This window comes from Mycetomoellerius zeteki, unplaced genomic scaffold (assembly GCF_001594055.1).
Source record: "Mycetomoellerius zeteki isolate Tzet28-1 unplaced genomic scaffold, Tzet1.0 scaffold426, whole genome shotgun sequence".
In the NCBI taxonomy this organism is placed as follows: domain Eukaryota; kingdom Metazoa; phylum Arthropoda; class Insecta; order Hymenoptera; family Formicidae; genus Mycetomoellerius; species Mycetomoellerius zeteki.
In genome coordinates, this window is record NW_017257421.1 from 546106 (window position 1) to 558778 (window position 12673).

General features: G+C 39.0%; 2 protein-coding genes across 6 annotated transcripts; one reads left to right on the top strand and one right to left on the bottom strand.

The window, feature by feature from the left end:
- Positions 1-5050: 5050 nt before the first annotated feature.
- LOC108726543 (RISC-loading complex subunit tarbp2) lies at positions 5051-10225 on the bottom strand. 4 transcript variants are annotated; one of them, XM_018454179.1, is made up of 8 exons: positions 10016-10225; positions 9411-9502; positions 8761-9088; positions 8543-8663; positions 7941-8235; positions 6803-6952; positions 6542-6653; positions 5051-5210 (listed from the first exon to the last, which is right to left on the bottom strand). In XM_018454179.1, the coding sequence occupies exons 2-8, from the start codon at positions 9420-9422 to the stop codon at positions 5074-5076; spliced, it is 1155 nt and encodes a 384-aa protein (XP_018309681.1). In that variant the 5' UTR covers positions 9423-9502; positions 10016-10225; the 3' UTR covers positions 5051-5073. The 4 variants fall into 4 exon arrangements, with proteins under 4 accessions (XP_018309681.1, XP_018309680.1, XP_018309683.1 ...); XM_018454178.1 differs by having other exon boundaries at positions 8543-8678; XM_018454181.1 differs by lacking the exon at positions 6803-6952.
- On the top strand, positions 5340-8513 carry Mthfs (methenyltetrahydrofolate synthetase). Of its 2 annotated transcripts, none has more exons than XM_018454183.1 (4): positions 5340-5599; positions 5742-5997; positions 6120-6167; positions 6239-6407. In XM_018454183.1, the coding sequence occupies exons 1-4, from the start codon at positions 5489-5491 to the stop codon at positions 6403-6405; spliced, it is 582 nt and encodes a 193-aa protein (XP_018309685.1). In that variant the 5' UTR covers positions 5340-5488; the 3' UTR covers positions 6406-6407. The 2 variants fall into 2 exon arrangements, with proteins under 2 accessions (XP_018309685.1, XP_018309686.1); XM_018454184.1 differs by lacking the exon at positions 6239-6407 and adding an exon at positions 8465-8513 and having other exon boundaries at positions 5342-5599.
- Positions 10226-12673: the final 2448 nt, after the last annotated feature.

Below are 12673 nucleotides of genomic sequence, written 5' to 3' on the forward strand. Positions count from 1 at the left end.
TTCTTCAATATCATTGATCTATACGTTCAGATTCATAAGGAACCAAAGTCAAGAACCAACTGTATTGAAGAATTTTACAACAGTTGCAAAATTGCTTTCTCTGTTGAACGCAGCCATTACATCCTTGTTTGTCAACGTTAAACAAGAATGTGTGTTGCATGGAAAAAAAAACAGTTTTAAAGTAGCTAAAAAATTAGCTACAATACAAATCTGAAAATAATTTTGTTTAGATCATCAACATAATTATGTAGAATATTAAAACGTAGCTAGAATGTTAAAACTTTTTGCACCTACCATCGATGTTTAATAAGTATTTTACGTAATTATTTTGATGGTCCAACAAAATTATTTCAAATCTACAAATTCAAATCAGCTAGCTAAATTTTTTTATATTTCAGCAAAATCGTTCATGTATCCTTGCTCTCTGGAAGACGCCTCATCCCTCCCATTTCCACTGATTTTATATTCTAGCACGTATACACACATTGGGTGCATTTCGTTTTACGCATGATGCGCATGATGTATCATTTTATCCTTGTTTAAAGCCCATTCTACAATTAGGTAAGCGTAGTTGTAAGAATTAATCAGAATCGAATATTCTTCTCATATTTAGCTGTGATTGATCAATTCTTACAATCACTGAGAACAACGCTTACGCAATTGTAGAATGATCGAAGAGAATCAGCTGACTCTGGGAGAAGATAAATTAATTCCCATTGAAAAAGAAACAAAAGCGAGTCTCTGTTTCCTGAGAAGACTCCGGCTTGATCTATGGATATGTATAACAGTCTGGCATTTTATAAAAGTCTGGCACTTTAATCTTCATAAGAGAGGTAAATCAACCAAGGGATATACAAGAATTGTAGAATGGGCTTAACATTTCGTGAACAACATGGACAAAATGGTACATTATGCGCATCGTATGTAAAACGGAATGTACTCATATACGCGCATCAAAACATTACAGAAACGCGCCACCGCCAAAAATCGTCCTTTGAAGGAGGTGCGCATACACGATTTCGCTTCTATAATTTTTCGCCGGTTTTTACCAATTTTCCATTGGGAAGCTAAAGTTCGATCATGTTGGCAACGTCAATTAGTACCGATCAATCTCGGATATCGATCGATCCGTGAATGATTCAAGGAACTTCTGAATGATATTCTAAAAAGAATATTTTACATGCAAATTTATTATGATTTAGTATAGTGATGATTAGTATATTATTGAATCGATAAAATTACAAATTCTCTCCCTGTGTTTCTTTTTTTAGAAAAGCAAATATGTACAATCGTAATCAGTATTAATCGGCGTTGCTCTCGGCCCTAACGCTTATAATACTAACAAATCTCTCGCTCTCTTTCATTCTCTCTCTCTCGCTATCTTACTGTGCCACTTTTACAGAGCACTATGTACAAAAGAATATACTACTTACAGATTATCAACGGTGATTTACCGTAAAATTCCTGAACCATCGCAACTCAAAATGGCGTATGCACACGCAGATATATGTATAATTTGACAAGAAAAAAAAAATAAGATATCGAAAATAAAATGCCGATCATAAGAAAACTAAGGATTATGCCGTTCGTTGGTGCTACACCAAATGCATTTGCTTAACTAAATTATTCCTTGGGAATCAATCTACAGTCACGATTAGCTAATTCCGATCAACGTATCCCTTATTCCTCCGCTTACGGGACATCATACGTAAGAAAATACGATGAATCAGAATTAGGGCTGAATTAAATTTTAAATAAATTTAGAAGTTCAAGTCTAAACGAATCTAGAAACGCGAAATCAAATCCCGCGTTTCTAAATTTATTCGACGGACCAAAGGGATATGTCACGATCCGTGAAATGCAACACCCGACGACTGGATCGGAAGTTCCCTACGGCTTTCTCGATCGAGCCGTCCCGCCGCCTGACGCGCTTCGCGTGTGTTCTATTGTATATTCGCGATGTTACTCTTTTTCATTTAGTATAAAAAGTCTCATCCGGTGACACGTCAATTGGTACGTAGGCAAATCCGAAATTCGATACACATTCGACCTATACCTTAGACTCGTCATGCGTACTTTAATGAAGAATCCTTAACGATTAATCCTTACACGCGTATTAATATGTGATGCTTATGAGTTTATGAGCTACCTATACTAAAGGAAAAAACATACACCACTGAAAGATTATATTTTCTTATATCCGCGATCACGCGTTATTAGCTACTCGGATCGCCGCGCAAAGCTACTTTTTTTTGTTTTTTGTTTTTTTTTTTATCTTTTTGCACTGTGCATACGCTTAGTGGAGATGTAATGTTTCGCGGTAAATGGGAGCAAAATTTGAACGATATGCGTCGCTCTACACGTGATAATAAAAATCGCTACACGACTCTGCCTCGTTCACGATTTCCTCATCCCTCTCCCCTAAATTCATGTAATCTCTCTCTTACGCGCACTCATCTCAGACATCATTACACCACCACCCCATATACAAATAGTGAAGCACATTAAAAACGTAGCGATAAGCTAAGTATTATGTAAGTATTGGAAAACTTCCACTAATTCTATGCAAAGTATAGCTTGTAGAATATCATTCATTAAAACTAGAACTTATATGATAATCGAGAAGAGAGAGAAGAATTCTACCTCGCCTGTACCTTGCGGGGTAATATTCCTCTTTCCATTCTCTTTCTTTTTATCCTTCTTTTTGTTGAAGCGCCGTTCCTCCGTTCTCCACGCTCGAATACTTCTTATCTTTTCCGGGATTTTTCGTGCGCGTGACTCGGAAAAACTTTAATCAAAACGTGACGCCACCGTTCTGATCGCGTACAGCGGTCATGATTTAGGTACAACTTCGTAAATAGCGTGTCCTCGAATATCCGCCCCATCCTTGCAGATTCACGCTATAGAATACATTACATCGTAAAATTACAGTTGAGCTCAACTCACTATGTCCTGCCGTGTCGTTCCTATGACGGAAACAAGCCAAAATCATCCTGCTTTTCCACGCTTACAGTAAAGCGCATCCTTTAAAACGTATGCGTGCCAACGTTGATACATGGGCGAGAACGTTGGCTGCATACCGTGTTTGCGTAAATTTGCCAAAGTATCGTCTGCCCGCTCGGACGATAGCGTCTCTGACTCAAGATTGGCTAAAATTTATTTCAAACTGGATCATAAATTGAAATAAGTTTTACCATATCCTTTACAAGTGGTGCGAGTAAGGTAATCTGACAAACTTCGCGTACACGCGAAATATCTGCGAAACGCTCGACACAACGATAAATAATCGGTAACTCGCATCAACTCGTCTCTCGGGGTCAACAAACAATTTCTACGTTAAAGAATGGATGAATAGAGACGAGTCCTATCTTACAAACTCTATCCAGCATCCACGAATCATAATAATATAAGGAAGTGCGACCACATTTGTGTTCCCAAGGGGGAAGTGTTCCCAAGTTTCGCGGTGTAGTATCTAAAAAAAAAATCTAAAGTAAAGATCTGACGGTGTTACTTGTTGAATCGCGGTGGTCTTCTCAACCGTGTTATCAGCTCCGTCCTGACAGTCCTGGCGTAATTCGGCGTAGCGTACTGATCGGTCACCGCAATTGTACTCTGAAGACTCTGTATGAATATGGATGAGTCCTGTATCTGACCTACACTCGCTGCTGCTGCTGCCGCCGCCTGATACTGATATTGACTGTTGGTTATGTCAGCGGTTGGATAATGACTCGGTTGCACGAATTGCGGCGGATTCTCGTACTGCGGATACGGGATGGAGCTCTCCGCGGGGAACTGCGGGATCACCGGATTGACATTGACCGGCGTGGTGGGATAACTTCCCGGATCGTAAGTCTGATACTGGTTCAGCTGGCCGATCTGCGGTGTGGTGTTGAACGGTGGTGACTGCGGAAACTGCGCAGCGGTATCGGGAAACAGCACGTTTGCAACTGTTGGTTGCGGAAAGGGTTCCGGTCTCGGGTACGGTGGGATGTTGGCCGTCACCGCACTGCTTAGATTCTGGACGCTCGGTATGCCGGGAGCAATCGGCGAGGTGCCATATCCGTGGAACGTAGTCTGCGAACGACCGGTGTGATCGCTTAGATCTTTTATACCGCCGCCCTGTAACGAGCCGATGATATTAAGCTTGGACTTGCCACTACTGACACCGACGCCACCGACACCGACGCTACCGACACTGACACCACCGCCACTGATGCCGCCACCGATCGTCTCGTTACCGTGCTTAATACGTGCGTCCGTTAATAACGGATGTCGCACGTTAACGATGCTCTGCGGGGCACGCAGTGGCGGGAAGTTGATCGGTGCCATTTTCGGCATCGAGCTCTGCTGTTGTTCCAATGCCTTGCGCGCAACCGCAAACGCGCTGTTGTCGTTCCTCTGACAGGAACCAGACTGCGGACTATATGTGCTGGACGGCGTGTAGATCTCCCTGTGTATAACCGGCGTCGCTGTCGATGACTGCTGCGTTGCGAACCTTAATGGCAGATTGGCGGTTATTGATCCAGCGATGCTGGTGTTCTTGTAATCCGGACTGTTCACAGACATCGATTGCTTGTAATCCGATTGAATGGGATAATTCTTGATGTTTGAATCCGTTTCATTTGGAAATTTCTTTGGGGCGGTATAATCCCTTGGATTTTTTATTGTGTTTTCGTGCACGGTGTTGCTTATACAGGTACTGACAGGCCGTACGCTACTATATGTGGAACTGCTGGATTGTTTTGCGACGATCGATTTCGTCGTGTTGTGCGATTCGCTCGAAGACTTCGGAGTATCATTATTACCATCATGCTTTTTCATCGACGAGTTAATTTTGCCAGACGCAATAGTGTGAAAAGTAGCATCTTTGTTGCCCACTGTGGTGTTCGTTACCTTAACAGATAACTTAGATATTCTATTCTTATTTCCCATATAATTCTGACCGCTTTTTCCTTTGTCAAAAATCTGATTTTTGGCTGATAATACTTTGATATCTGTATTATTGTTCTGATTATTAGATGCCAGATTATGGGGCTTGCAGGTGATAGTGACTGGCAGGAGCAAAGCGCTGGCTCACTTCTTGGTCATGATTTTCAGATATTCCAGGGCATTTTGAGCAGCACTGGCTTGAGCATCTTTACTAGTCGCCCCGCAACCATAGCAAACTGCCACTGGCAGGGTAGACAGTTGCACAAGGCACTGGAATTTACCTAGAAGATAGAATATCATAATGTTATTGCTGTAGCATTGTTCACAAATAATTTTTATTTTTCAATGTGTACAATTAATTGGGCAATCTTGATAAAAATTTGCGTCATGATTCATGATAACATTTGACATTAAGAGATGATAATAAAAAAAGTTACATCATGTAAACATTGCTAAACTCAGATAAAATTATGCTTAGAACACAGATATACTTGAAAGAAAAAATGCTATTTATAAACAGTAATAGGAGTAATCCATAAAAGAACAAGTAATCAACAATATGGCAGCTTTAACATCAACTAAAAGAGCTTTGAGAAAAGAAATTACGGGTATTCTTAAAAATATTAGTCTAGAAGAAAGAAAGGAGCAATCTGCAAATGTGTTTAAAAAGGTGAGTTCTGAGAAAAGTAAATAAATCAATAATCTTCAAGAGCCAGAGGCTCTTGGCTCATTGAAGAGGTTATGTTCTGATACAGGAGCAAGTTATGTGCAATAATTTTCGCATAATATATTTGCAATATTATTATTTGTAGCTATGCCAGTTAAAACAATATCAAAATAGTAAGAGGATTTCTTTGTATTTGAGTACTAAAGATGAAATTGACACTTTGCCCATCTTGAAACATATATTTGATATGGGAAAAGAGGTATTTATACCGCAATATCATGGAAAAACTATGGAAATGTTAAAACTAAGGTCGATGGAGGATTATGAAACATTGCCACTAACAAAATGGAACATTAAACAACCAAGTACTACTGAAAGTCATGAAAACGCATTAGAAACAGGTAAATTCTATGAAAACCAAATAATAATAAAAAAATAATAATACATTTTATAATAAATTATTTTGCAAAATTCATAGTTTAATAATTTTAATGAAATTATTTATTTAACTTCTTTATTATAGGTGGATTAGATTTAGTAATTTTACCGGGTGTTGCTTTCACGATGAATGGTGAGTTTTACTCAAATATTACATCATTTTGTAATCCTGCATGCAACTGTATCGTCTTTATTATTGATTAGGAAAACGTTTGGGACATGGAATGGGTTATTACGATAAGTACTTAAAAAGATGTTTTCAAAAAAGCATAAAGCCATATTTGATTGCAGTAGGATTTAAAGAACAAATACAAGAAGACATTCCTGTTAATGAGAATGATGTGCCTGTTGATATTATACTTACTGGATAATAAATAATACAATAAAAAAATATGTGATTTTATTCTATGTGCAGTTATATTTCTAAAACCTTATAAATCTATTTATAAAATAATTTATACATAAAATCGTTTTTTTTTTATATTATATATAATTTGATAAACTTACCACTGATAGATTTCTCTTCAATATCAACATAGGTTACTTCAAACTGCTGCTCTGACGCAATTTCTTGTAAAAATTGTACCAAATTTACATCCCCGTCGTTGAAACAAGTGTTCTGCAATAAAATTAGAATAACTTACACGCAATCGATTGCAGTCTAAGTCGATATTGTAGGGACAAACGAATAATTTTTTTCTAGCTTGATAACAAACAAGAGAACAATTACAATATATATCCTATTCTTCATTGCACTTGGATACAAACCTGCAGTTGGAAAAGCTTAACACCTGTGGACGACTTGAGACTCTTGTGAAATTTCGAAACTTGGATACTATGTATTGTTGTCAGTGTTGAAATTTTGCTACCTTTCAGATCGGCATAACGGGCGTTCACATTTGCGTTTCTTTGCACAATCTATAATGGACAATTAATATACATGTAAAATTTCTTGTAAGCACCTACGTTACAAAAGCTTTAACAGCTACTTCACATTTATATAAAAACTTAAATGAAGTGGATATGATCCAAGCGTAATTATTTTCAAAAGATAAAATACATAAAGCTATACAAAAGTTACATTAAAATATGATATTGTCCAAACAATGGTCCGTTATAGATTTAAACAGATCGGAAAGATAGCTTTTATTACATAAGGCTTGTTCTTTGTCGCTGGACTGACTTGCATTAAAACTTTCAACACGGGAACCTCATAATAGCGAACCACGAAATAGCGCGAAAAATCCCTTCTGCGTTAAGAGTAAGCTTGAGTGGGGGAGTAGCAGTAGCCCTTAAAAACTTTGAATTTTGTTATTTTAGAGTGAAGTAGAGGCAATCTCGTCATAGTAGTGTTCAAATTTCCAAACCGCGCGCTGTTACAAGGTTTCAGTGTATCTCATTTTTATTAAATTTTCAATACCTATCTATTTCAATATCTATTTCATTTTAAGTACGAGTATATTCAGCTACAAAGAACAGGCTTATAAAGTGGCATTAAAGCCAAAATCACTTCCACTTCTCTAAATACACACACTCGTATACGCTCATATGCACATACGCATACATACACATCCAATTTAAAATAAATTATTGATCATTCACACTTCTTAATTCTTGTGACCACATATCTGACAGCCATTGCAGAAGTTTTATCCTTCTAATTATGTCTTAGCTGTTTTTTTCTTTCTTTCATTTATTTAAGTATTTTTCTGGATTTTAAAGGGCAATGAAAGATGTTTTCAGAATAACTTTATTCAATGGAATAAAGGTAGAATGCAAGAGAGGTTGAAATATTCAAATGTCAAAATAGTGATAAATATGGATTGAATTATCTATTCTTGCATATATAAGAATAGATAATTTTCATTATCTGATACAATAATTAATGAAACAAGAGCATTCTTACCTCATCCTCATCTACGCTGGGAGCTTGGTTATTCATTTCATGTAAAGCTTGCCACATCTTATGAGCGGCGTGCCTCTTGGCGACCTTTTTACTTTTGCCTTGACCAACTTCGCGATATTTTAGAATTGAACAAACAATAGTAAATTGTCGCTCATGAGGTAAACCTTCTTCACCCTCCATCGAATATTTTGGTGGTGGCCAGTGGCGCGACATACACATTTCTTGTAAGGCTCCGATTGGGTTATTCACTATTTTCTCCTCGCCATATGTCTGCAGTTCTTGTAAATTTTGTGAGCTACATAAAAAAATATATACATTTTCTATACAATTATTTCATCCTGCATGTATTCTTGCTTATAATTTTAATTCTCCTGTAATCATATTTTTATTTTCTCCATTTGGGTATTTCAACTCAAATTTTAAGATCTTTACTTAAAACAAAACTCGAAATTTAAAGAAAAAAAATTTTTTTAAATACAACTTAGCAATAAGAAAACTAGATTCTGCTCTCCTTTATTTTGCAGGTGAATGAAATTTCGCCAATCCCAAAAAAGACCCAGATTGCAGGAAGGATAAGTATGTTAAGCGCAATTCATGCTTACTCGGGTAAACTATTTGGAATTGGCGATTCTACACCATCGGTATTCACTCCAATTAATTTATCCAACACAGATTTTGCAGCAGCGTGTTTAGCTTCTTTCTTGGATCTGCCGGTCCCCATTGCTGAAACAATTGGGTCTGTTTCTGAATAGTTATGTACTTATCAATCAACAATACATTGTTATGCATGACAATACATGCACAATGAATTTATACAAACCAACGACATCGGTAACAGTGACTCTATATCGAAACGTAGGCTCGTGAATAGCTCCCTCGATTTGGACGAGTTCATACTTGGGTATTGTGCCTCTACGGGAAAGCAATTCCTGAAGAACAGAGACAGGTGTTTTGCTGGGTAACGACTTCATTTCTAAACGTGCCGCCTCGTGTAATGGAAGTTTCTCTAACATCATGGCATGTAATGATACACGAACTCTATTACGACGATTGGCATTATTAGAATGATTAGGAACGCCACCCACACCAGGCATCATGTTAGTAGGCCCGACCTGCGGTGGTTGATGCATTTCCTCCATTGTTGTGGTCTGAAAATCACAAATGTTATGAAGCCGTAACCTTCCCCCAAAGTCAAAGTAACTGATGAAACACAAGGCTCAAGTCATGATGTAAAAAATAGAATTTATCAACATTCCCCTTCTCATCACTCTATTTACCTAATGGATATAATGTCCGTTTCTATCAATATGGATTAAGTTTAATCTTGATTTAACTTACTCCTCATCTCTTTCTAATTCTTAGAACGAAAAAGAGAGAGAGAAAAAGAAAGAGAAAGAGTCATTGGTAGAAACAGGCAACATAAAGATAACATTAAGGAGTTTTAAAACAAAACAAATCTCGTGTCCTTACATCTGTATTCATCTTAGTGAACAACGACGATGCATGTAGGAGTCAATTAGTGTCCTCGTGCGCCCTTTACGATTTCGTCCTCTTCTATCTCGCTATAAATATCGAAATCGCGGTGATTACTCCGGATTTACTCTGGATTTCCGGTCGCCACGATGCGGTAATTAATACATCGTCATTAATCCGCGGTCGCATATCCCGGCGAATGAGAAAGTCGACATGCGGTGTGCGCGTGCAAAACGTGTCGGAATCGCGTCTTGTCGATGTGGTCAACGATGTTTCGAGACCGCGAGGGAGACCGGCATGGCCGCCATGATTGTTATAAAACTCATCGATTGACCGTAACGGAAATACGGGTGAGACACGCCGGGGACGGGGTGTCGTCGCGCGTGGTATGCACGTAGAAAGTGAACGCGGCGTTGTCTCGCGGCTTTCGGCGACGGTGACGACGGGACGATTTTCAGAAAAACAGCCGCCGACGCCGACCGGTTGCCATGCGTATGTATGAATGCATATACATATATACGTATCGTCCGCTACGCGGCGGCGGTTCGATCTCGACGGGCCCAAAATCACCGGGGGAACAAACACGCGTCCTTCGCACTTACGATTTTCGGGGAGACGTAGCTGCGTGGAAAAAAATGATGTGCCGGCTCCTCGTCAGGCCAATTCCTATGCGAAAAGCGAATCCCGCTTTTTGTGATCGATCCAAGTCTCACAAAAAGCTTGATCCGTTTGACGACAGAAAAATGGTTCACTGGTTAGCGGAGAATCCCTTCCTCGTTCGCAGCTCTACGATATCTGTGAGGGTGCCCATCCATCATATCATGCCCATGACCGTTCGTGTATGCGTGCATGCGCCGCCGATATGTTTCTGGGACTCGTGCGCATCTTCCGTCTGCGCACGCGCATGCCTATGTTACCGTTGTTCGATAATGCGCGTCGCTCGACTCGATCGGTAAATGTATATCATTCGGACGGTCGTAAAGCCGGAATCAGACTATGCATTGAAGATTGAGATTGAAGATTGAAAAATTCAAATTTGACCAATCGAAATGAAAGGAGCTAAAATTTCTTTGTCCTTATTGGTCAAATTTCAATCTTCAATCTTCAACCTCAATCTTCAATGCGTAGTCTGATTCCGGCCTAATCCCGATTGGCGCATGTCTCAGCGTCGTCTACAATACACAGAGTAAGAAGTAAGAGTAAGAAATTGACCAATCACAGTCGATTATTCTTCTCACGTTCGACTGTGATTGGTCAATTTCTTACTCTTACTTCTTACTCCGTGTATTGTAGACGATGCAGTAAAGCTCATGGCACATAGGCTGCGTTCAGCAGACTCAACAGTTTTGCAACCGTTTTATGATTGTCTGCTGAGATAGGACCATTCTTCTAGATCTAAAAGTATGATCCAATTAGCGCGAAGGAAACTTACAACAGTTGCAAAACAACCGTTCTGCTGAACGCAGCCATACAAAAACGTAAGGTCGGAAAGGTATCTTTTCATGTTGACGCTTGACGCTCATTTTCGGCGCCAATATAAGTCAAGTGATATAGGTACATTTTCATGCTGACGCTCGACGCTCATTTTTGGCGTCAATATAAATCACGTGATAAAAATTGACGAATATCAAGCGTTAGTTTTGATCTCGTGACCTATTTTGACGATGAAAATGAGCGTCGAGCGTCAGAATGAAAAGGCACCAATATGGCTTCTGCACACTGGACGCGGAAACGCTTACCCCGGATCAACAATAGAGTTTTAAGCCTTAAGCCATAAGAAATGGACGAATCACAGTCAATTATTCTCCTCGAATTCGACTGTAATTGGATAATTTCTTACGGCTTAAGGCTTAAAACACGTATTGTAGAGGGGGTTAAGGCCATCACACGTACAAAAATTTTAGTCGTAATCGTAAGGCTGTAAGCAAATCGGCCAATCAGTCATCACAGTCGAGCGTTTTTAAACACGAGATCGTAATTTTGATTGTGATTGGTCGATTCACTTGCGACCTTACGATTACGACTAAAATTTTTGTACGTGTAATGGCCTTTACTTAACTTTAAGTCCGGATCTACAATAAGTGTTTTAAGACTTAAGCCGTAAGAAATTGATCAATTACAGTCGAATCCGAGGGGAATAATCGACTGTGATTCGCCCATTTCTTATGGCTTAAGGCTTAAAACCCTATTGTAGATCCGGAGTAAGAACAGACTATGGATTCTGGCCAAAGTGACAAGGAAGATAAAAGCCGCAGCTTGTGTCACTGTTACTCTAACCTTTTTTAAGCCCCATATGCCCTAAGCCAATCACGAGCGATTCGGATCACGTCTAGTTGACGATTCTCTAGAGATTTCTTCGCGTCGCAAGCTCCAACATGCTCCAACATGCTCCTACTATAGCTCTTACTCACTCTATCAAGTGCGTTAGAGTGAGTAAGAGCTATAGTAGAAGCATATTGGAATATGTTGGAGCATGCGATGCGACAAACCCCGAAATTATAGCTTGATATTCGTTAATTTTGCATGTGGATATACCTAAGGGTTGGTTTATAATAGGCCGTCATTTGTTAACGCGGCCTATTATAAACCAACCCTAAAGGTACAATTTCATTCAGCGAAGCTTCGCTGGCGAAGACCCCACGAGTCGAGCACGTGAATACTCGGCGCCCAGCCAGAAAAAGAATGTTTTTAAGTCTTGCAGTTGGCAATAGTTAATTGGACATATTGGGCCTGTTTTTTTTGGCTATATTTTACATCAGTTCATCTTTCTTCCTCTTTTTTTCTCCTGGAGAGAACTTCTTATTGGAGCCTATTGTGCCTATTGTCGAAACGCATTGGGTGCATTCAGTACCATGATCGCTCAATGACAGCGCTCACTGAGTAAAAAAGGGATTAATCTATGATTAATATGTTTATTTGTTATAATTCGTAATGTAAAATAACTTATCTATTATCGATAATCTTTAATATCATATTCCTTACTTATTTATTACTGTTTATTATTTCTCTAATGCCGTGTTTGGGACGTAAGATTATAGGTTTGTTCTTTTTAACTAAAGTTCTTGCAAGGTTCATCTTTTTTCTTTTTCTCTCTAACATCGAGAATCATGCAAGAACTTTAGTTAAAAAGAACAGGCCTTATGGCTGTGGTCCACTTGACGCTACAAACGCTTCGAAGCGTTTGAGCGACCAATCAGAACAAAGAATTTTACGAATTAACTAATCAAAGAATGCTTCGAAGCGTTTGTAGCGTCAAGTAG